The sequence below is a fragment of the Excalfactoria chinensis genome, chromosome 6 (genome assembly GCF_039878825.1).
Source record: "Excalfactoria chinensis isolate bCotChi1 chromosome 6, bCotChi1.hap2, whole genome shotgun sequence".
NCBI lineage: Eukaryota > Metazoa > Chordata > Aves > Galliformes > Phasianidae > Excalfactoria > Excalfactoria chinensis.
This window is the reverse complement of record NC_092830.1, coordinates 5,255,747-5,264,358: the sequence shown is the minus strand read 5'-3', so window position 1 is coordinate 5,264,358 and position 8,612 is coordinate 5,255,747. Positions and strand designations below refer to the sequence as shown.

General features: G+C 47.5%; 1 protein-coding gene across 1 annotated transcript; it reads left to right on the top strand.

Moving 5' to 3' along the window:
- Window positions 1-211: 211 nt before the first annotated feature.
- LRIT2 (leucine rich repeat, Ig-like and transmembrane domains 2) lies at window positions 212-4,362 on the top strand. Its single transcript, XM_072340739.1, has 3 exons — window positions 212-324; window positions 760-1,541; window positions 3,545-4,362. The coding sequence occupies exons 1-3, from the start codon at window positions 212-214 to the stop codon at window positions 4,360-4,362; spliced, it is 1,713 nt and encodes a 570-aa protein (XP_072196840.1).
- Window positions 4,363-8,612: the final 4,250 nt, after the last annotated feature.

Genomic DNA, 8,612 nt, shown 5'->3' with positions numbered 1-8,612 from the left:
GGCTAAATAAGAGCTAGCCAGGAGTGAGACCAGGGGTGATTCTTAGCCCTTCGACATAGGCTGTGAACCATACTACATGTCATCTTTAGGCTTGGGTCCCCAGCAGGATTTATTTCTGCGTCAAGGAAGATTACAGATAATAGGATTTGCTTCTTGGAGGCTGTTGGCATGTTTGGTGAACACCCTGCACAGTGCTGTCTTAAAGGAGAATATGGACCCTACTATTCATCACATTTTTCTTCTTCTTGTGGCCTTCCTCAAGATAAACCCTTCTTTTTCATCTTGTGTCACAGGATGCTCCTGTTCTCAAGACAGTTTTGGAAGGTAAGAGAGCTAATTGTCTTAGCTGTAACAGCGTTGAAGCAGCTCAGAGATTTCTGTATGTATATATATATATATTCCTTTACATACTTGTTGTTGTGATGAGGACCAAAACCAAGTGGTCTCATAGTACACCTTTGCTATAACTAATACTGCACATAACCATCTTGAAGATATAATTATGAGATCTCTTTTTTTTCCCTTGAGATATGTAGTTGCACATGTAACATTTTCTTAATGCTTTTCAAAGATTATTTCAATGGCATTCTTAGTGGGAAAAATGGGTGTAAAACTGAACTGAAGGGTAGATACATTGCCACGTTGCCATGAAAGCAACACTTGATAATTCTTCGCGTGCTTGCAGACCTATATTGGGAACAGATTTCTTAGCCATGAAAGCTGTATGTGACCTAGAGAATTTTCTCGTTTCCTCCTCAGGAGTTTACTCTGCATGTCTGCACTGCTGAGGAAGATTCCCGAAAGCATCCCTCAAGACATAAGAAAAATTAGAATAGAAAACTCTCACCTAACAGAATTGCCTCGCGGGTCATTTGCGAACATTAGTGCCTTGGAGTATCTCTGGCTCAATTTCAACAACATCACGGTGATGCACATGAAAAGCTTGGAGTACCTGCCTGCTCTGAAGGAGCTGCGCTTGCAAGGGAACAAATTAAGTTCAGTGCCATGGACAGCATTTCAAGACACCCCAGCTCTGAAAATTCTGGATCTGAAGCACAACCGGCTGGATGTCCTTCCAGAACACGCGCTCCGCTTTCTGTCCAACCTGACCTATTTAGATCTATCCTCAAATCAGCTTACTGTCATATCCAGGGATGTCTTCTATAGCTGGCCTATCTACCAGAGAAGCCAGAGGGCGGCAGGGCAGGGAGAAGCTATTTCCAACGTTGTCCTGGCCCTCCATGACAACCCGTGGATTTGTGACTGCCGCCTGAGGGGATTTGTCCAGTTTATCAAGTCAGTTGGCCCTCCTATTATTCTTATGAATTCCTATTTAACTTGCTCAAGCCCGAAATTCAGGGCAGGGAAGTTTTTTCATGAGGTGGAGCTCAACAGCTGCATGAAGCCTCAGACTTCAGCCCTTGACACCAACCTGACAGTTCCAGTGGGGCTGAACGTCACCCTGACTTGTTTTGTGCAAGCCAGCCCTGCCCCAGCCGTCTGGTGGACCTATGCACTCAAACTTCTAAGGGCATTTAATGGTAAGCAAAGCAAAGCTTTTTTTTGTGTGTGTTTATTTACATTTTGCTACTCTGCTGACATAGTTCTTCAGACCATCTAGTCACCACACCAGTTCTCTGCCTCTTAGGTGCATCGCTGTCATTGGGGTTGCAAAAGCATCCACACAATCTTAATTATTACACTTCATGTAAGAAATTGGTCAAAGAGGAAAGGAACAAGTTCCACAATTATTTTATGTTGCGTGGATTTTTTTAGTAGCCCTTCCATCATGGCAAATGATATAAGAACTATAAATAATACCTCAGCCAGGCATACATATTAACTATACAGTTATCTAGACACATATATATAATATTTACTACATCATATACAATTATATAAATACATAGGTGTGTGTGACTAGAGATGGCTATATATATATATCCTCTATATGCACATAATTATATACAGAGAGATATATGTGTAAAGAATAAATTTATATATGTATTTAGGAGAATACGTGTGAACAGGTACACACTTATAGACTATTTCCTTACATTTTCTCAGGAAATATCCATGCAGTCTGCAAACCCTTGAAGTCACATCACTAGACAGTGTCCACTCACTCTATAATCAAAATGAATGCTGCCGTTCTGTATAAACCCCACTAATTTGCCTGCTTTGCTGAGGACTTCATACTAGGAGACCTTTTATCTTCCTCTCTGTCCAGCTGGCCTCATAGAAGTCCTCCCTCACATCTATTTTTGGTACTAGTCTTCAACAGGGCAAGTTGCTATTTTCATACATTCAGAGCTAAAAAGACACACAGCCACTGTGCAGGTTACGTGTAGCCCTAACGATCCTGCTATCTAAGGCAGCATTTGCCCTTAATCTTGGTCTGATGTTTGATTTAGTTCAGCATTTTAGCAGCACTTGCGCATCCTTCTGTGAGAACATGCTGGATTAATTACACACAGGTTTTCCTTACAGACATGCCCATGTTTGAGTAGATGATGGGTTAGCTCATAGAGTTACTGAAGTTGCATTTTGCATCCACCTAAACCTTTCCTTGGCCTCACGTGCCTCCTTTTTTTAGGTCAGAGCCCAAAAATGGAATTTTTCATTTTCCAGTCTAGTGGAAGATGTAGCATGTGTCTGAACTAGAGAGCCTTCCTTGATTTCTTGCAGCCTGGACACATGGAGGGCAGACGGTGCACTGGTGGGCTAGTCCAGCTCCAGTGCCCTGCCTCAGGCGCTTGAGAGCCCTGTGGTATTAAGGTTCTGCTCATTGAAATGTCCCTCTCAGGTTAGGTTCACTGAATATCCAGAGCTGGAAAGCACTCATGAAGATCACCGAGCCCATCTTGTCACTCCACACGGGACAGGCTAAGAGTTAAACCACTTAACTTCGAGTGTTGTCCCAACAGTTGTTGAACTCCAGAATGCTTGATGCTGAGACCACTGCCTCGAGGGTCTGTTCCAGTGCTTGACCAGACTTTCAGTGGAGAACCTTTTCCTACCATCTGACCCTTCCCTGATGCAGCTGTAAGCCCTTACCTCTCATCCTGTTGTTACCAAAGAGCTGAGGTCAGTACATGCCTCTCTGCTCTCCCTGTGAGGCCAGTGAGGGTACCCCTTAGGCTCCCCTTCTTTACATTGAGAGAGCGAAGGGACCTCAGCCTCTCCACAGAAGTCATACACTTTCGTCTTTCATTGTCTTTGTTGCCTTACTTTGGACACAACATAATACTATTATATCTTTCTTATACTGTAGTGCCCCAAGCTGCAAGTAGTACTTGAGGTGAAGCTGCACCAATGCTGAGTGCGGTGTGCCTGTCACTTCTTTCAGCCACCTAGCTGTGCTGTGACCGATGGGCCCAGGACTGGGTTGGCTCTTTTGGCTGACAGGGACACACTCCTGTTCCTTTCTCCCCAGAATGGGCAAGAGCTGCTAGGCCCCTGAACATCCACTCTGTTCTGAGGTGGTCTCAGAGCCACAATATGGCTACTCAAGCCACTGACATGTCTTCCTTCTGCCCCGCAGTTTCTACTCAGCCCATCAGTGAGGAGACCATCCGCTCCGACCTACTGATCCCGGCTGTACGGCCTGCAGATGCAGGCAACTACACCTGCACAGCCACCAACTTTTTGGGCAACGCCTCGGTGACCATCGTGCTCCATGTGGGTACCCCACCAGCCTTTGCCACACAGCCAGGATGGGCTGCTGCCGCCCCAGTTGAGCCAGGCTCCCATGTGGAGGTGCGTATTGCCAAGCAAACGGTCTACGGCATCACCCTGGAGTGGTTTGCAGCAGCAGCAGTGGCAGAGCCAGGGGAGATCTGGTACACACTGCTGGTGGGCCGCTATGACACCGCACAGAAGGACGCCATCTATATTGGCCCTGGTGTCAACACCTATTCTGTGACCGACCTGCTGCCTGCCACCAAGTATGAAGTCTGCGTGGCCGTCCGCAATCAAGCACCGCGCAAGGGCCAGTGTGTCGTCTTTGTAACAGGCAGTGACGTCAGCCAGATGGAGCAGCGCGAGAAGCTCATCCACATTGTTGTCATCGTCTGCGCCATGGTGTTGGCTGTGCCTGCCGGCATGTACGCCTGCACCGCCGAGGCCCGTCCTGGCTGCCTGGCCCGTTGTCCCGCTGCCTGGCCCCGCCGCCGCCGTGCAGACAAGCCACCAGGTGCTGGCAGCAAGGAGAGCACATTGGACAGCCTGCCTGGTGGCAGTCAGGATGGACTCTGCCGTCCTGATGGTGGCCGTGGTGCCCGGCGGCCTCCAGCACGAGAGGAGCCTGAGCGCCCCGGCAAGGCCCGGCTGCCCCACAGGAACAGCGCTGACCTCTATTAGCACAGCCCCCGCCCCAACCATCCCTGTGGCTGCATGGTCTGGTGAATGGTCCCCATCCTGCTGGCTTTCTTGAGAAGGAGCAGTGAAAATCCCCATGTGGCACAGATGTGGGGTGTGGTGGGGCATACGGCCAGGATCTCCAGTGGGCTCGGTGCCCCAGGACTATGGAGCATGCACCCCAGCACCCCAGGCTGCCCAGCACTGCCACAGAGCAACATGCATTGGCACACACACACATTGAAATGCACTCAACCCAAAAAAACTACAAAGCAAAAATATTTGGTAGTCACTTCTTCAGAAATGTTTTAAAGCCATGGTGTGACTGCTTCAATCTGGCATGCAAAGAAACAAACATTAACCAAACCGCAGACCCAACAGCTCAGTAGAAGCACATGCAGTGACAGGCCAGAGCTGCCTGCTCTTCTCCACGTAAACATCTTTTTTTTTTTCTTCTTTCTTTCTCTTAAGTATTTTCGTTATTGTTTCCCTACTTTTCCCACCCAGGAGTTGGTAGGCATGGAGGTTGGTTTGAGCTCTGCCCTGCGCCAGGTGTGGACTTCTGATGGCTGCCAAGTGGAAAAGTAAGAAGGTGCTGGTGTGGTTTGGGGGTGCTTTTTTGTGTGTTTTGAGTTTACCTTTGTTTATTTTCTTACTCCTGAGAACCAGCATAATGTGGCAACAGTGCAGGCTTTTACTTGTTTTCTGATGGGAATGCTATATGTAATAAGGAGGGAAGGAACGTTTACTTTACATTTACTTTACTCATGTCTAAAACATGAGTCTTAGATGAGCAGTTTAGTTTCCTGCATAGCCATTCTTTTGCATAACAAAACCCCGCGTATCTAATGCCATTTGTTACGCATGTGTGGTGTGGATTAATTTATTTTTTTTAATACTAAGAACAAGAGCTGGTGAATGAACATCTTGTTTTTTGTGGACAAAGACACTGTTTCCCTTTCTATTCTTCCCACCACTTCTCTCACCTTCCCCAGGAAGGCTTGCGGCAGTGGCTGCGGGGGTGATGTGGGATGGTGATGGGGATACTTGGCCTGACCCCTGCCACTGGGACATTGGCTGCCAATACTGTGCGGGCATAGCCTTGACTTGTAGGGCTTTGGTTGCTGTGAGTCTTGTGAGTCTGGGAGGCATCCAGGCCCAGGCAAGGATGCACCACCAGTCTCTCGCTCTCTTGCTAGAGGCAAAAAAACCCAAATATGTTTGTGGGGACTACTGGCTCAGGCTCGCAGAGCAGCTGCATTTTTTGGGAAGATCTGAAGACACATGACTCATCTTCTTTTCTTTGGCCTCATGATTTCCAGCACAACCAAATGATGTGGCTGACAGACCCACAGCCCTTGTTCTGTAGGTTATTGTAGACTTTGTCACAAAAAAACAAACGAAAAATCCCCACAAAGCAGAATAGAGACTTTGGCTATAGCTGGAGGGAAAAAAAACTAACGTGAGCTTTAGTATGTGGCAATTGGGCTTCTAGTTGTGTTCGGGTGACCAAAGCTAAGCTTCCCCTGTGTGTGTTCTGTGCTGTCCAAATTCAGGCCCCATTTCCCTGTGCAGCACCTCCACCTTCACGGATCCTATACACAAATGTGCTGTGTCAATGCTGACTTTTGTTGTCATACTTGAAAGGGCTTCTTAGTCTTGTCTTAGTGTTAACGTAATAAACATGACTGGTTTTCAGAATGTGCGGTGTTCTCTGCTTCATTTCTGTTCTTTTGCATTACAAATCACAAAGAAACCAGAGTGTTGAGCAGCAGGGGGCAGGGCTGGGCCTCCTGACCTGGCTGTTCTGGGAAGGGCAATGCTGGCTCAGCAGTGGTTCCAGGCCCCTTTACCAATGTGTCCCAAAGGAGGGGCACTGCTGTCCCAAAGAAGCTGCCCAGCAGGGGCATGCAAACAAAAAGGCATCTCTGTTAGTGGAAACACACCATAAGAAGAAACACATCATGAGAAGTTTTCAGCGTATATATTTTTTTGTTATTTATTACAAAATTATCCAGAGTTGTAATACAGAATAACTGGAAAAGTCTCACATCATAATAAAACATCTTTATTCCTTCTTAAATATGATCTCTAAGACTATAAGCCTATAATTCCCACTAAATCTCACTTAATTAAATCTCACTTAATTGAATGGTCTTTATAGGCTTTCCTTGTGGAGAATGAACATTGAATACTGGCTTCAACACAGCACTGGGAAAAGAGCGGAACATGGGATACATCACAAGGTTTTAGTTCCCCCGTGAAGCACTGCAGAGCCTGGAGGAGACACAAGCCAGGGAAAGGAGCACGTGTGGAGCTGTGGCTATGGGACCAGGGCTGAGCAGCGCTGATGGGACTGCATCTCCCCTCTCTCAAATGGCCGTGGCTGGGGAATGAAGACATAGTGTGTTATGCAAGGGCCTGAAGCCAAAAGAAGGGATGAGCAGCAGGCCCTTAGGGGAAGCTGGAAAACACTGGAGTGATGAAGAGCACAGTGGGAAGGGTGGTATGGTACCAACAAGGGCTGCTATGATGCTGCTTCTTCCTGCTGAGCATCCATCACTCCACTGAGGGTCTGTGGCTGTCTGGCTCCAGCCATCACACTCAGATTAAATTGTCCTTAGAGGACTCCATAAAAGGATTTAAAGCCACATGGCTCCTCACCCAGCTCCTTGTGCAGTCCTAAACCTGTGGCCTGCTTCAGAGAAGTGCATTTGTGAGTGAACGTATATTATTTTGTGTTCCCCCACAAAACCAGGCTGACCACTGTTCCCCTCTACTCTGCAGTTTTCAGTCCCTGATCTACATGGGGTCTAAACCTCTGTGCTACCCCAGCACGGTCAGGGAACTATGTCCACTGCATTGTGTTCCTGATTCTGCTAGATCCAGATGCAGAGGGACGACCTGGAGCCCTGCACTCTCCCTGTAAGCCTGGACTCACTGGCAGAGCAGCACTGGACACCACGGTTCCTCTCTGCTGCTCCTTGATCAGCCCACTGGTGGCAAGAACATGGTATGGTGAACTGGAGTGAATAGAAGTTAAAAAACATGGGATTGTTTCTTGCACGTGAGTAGTTTCTTGTTCAGCATGCTAGCTCCTCAGCTGATGGAGTCTTGGTGCAAATGAAAGGAATAGAGAAGCTAATGGAGTGAGGGAAGAGGAGCACCAGAGGGGCCGGGCTGCTGGTCCAGCTGAAAGGACTCAAAGCAGTTGTATGAGAAGCTCCACAGCCCCTTTGGATTAACACAGAGTTCTGTCACTTAGAGTTTGCTCCCGATCTCAATGTTCACGGTGTCCATCCATGACAGCCAACCTAAGGGCAGCAGTATGGGCACAGCGTGCTTCTCTCCAGTCGGACCAATGCACGCTGCCTTCTCCCCAGGTCCAGCTTAAAACACCTCCTCAGAGACAAGCGTGACATAGAAACTAGGGTAGACCCAGTAAAAATCTGCTCTGTCTCCAGTGCCTTTTTACTGTCACATAGCAGGAAAAAATGTGTTTCCACTTAGCTGTTGCATAATTCAGGCAAAATGCTGCTAGTACAAACCAGAATATTTTATGGAACCTCCTTTTGCACTCTCCAGTCCCTGGAGCAAGCTGGTAGAGATGACAAAATCTGTTCTCCAGTCCCCCTGCTGGAATTGGACAGAACCAAATAATATTTCCAGCCACATCTCTGACCAACATAGATGACTTTCCAACACTTTGTTTCAATTTTTCACATATCATTTTTGTCTTGGCTTTACTTTATCTTCCCCACTGCTTTAATCACATCCTTCTCCCGACAGCTTGCCTCTCATTATGGGATGTGGTGTCAGAAGGAGGCAGTATCAAGTGAGCACTGCTACTGAATTCCTGCACTTGCATCCTGCCCCGGCTGTCCTCTCATCCTCAGGTTAGCTGGTAAGCTCAGGGCAGAAGCATCGTACCAATGTGCTCTGGCAAAATCCAGCATAAGCTGCAGGAAATCAAAGAATTTTCCAAGCTTGCACATTTATCTGCAGGACGAAGGGTGCCATTGCCATCAGCACATATTACACCAGCTTCTGCACATCATGCCTGAGGACAGGTATCACCTACACACAACTTGCTCTCAGCATTCTGTGAGCTGCTGCAGGAGACCTGCACTCCGCCGCTGGTGCCACAGCCAGAACAATGCCTTCTTAACTAGTTATGGGGTTTGAAGTGATTGGTTTTTGGTTACTTCAGCTCCACCTGCCAGACCTGATCAGAAGTGCAGAGCACCTGGCTT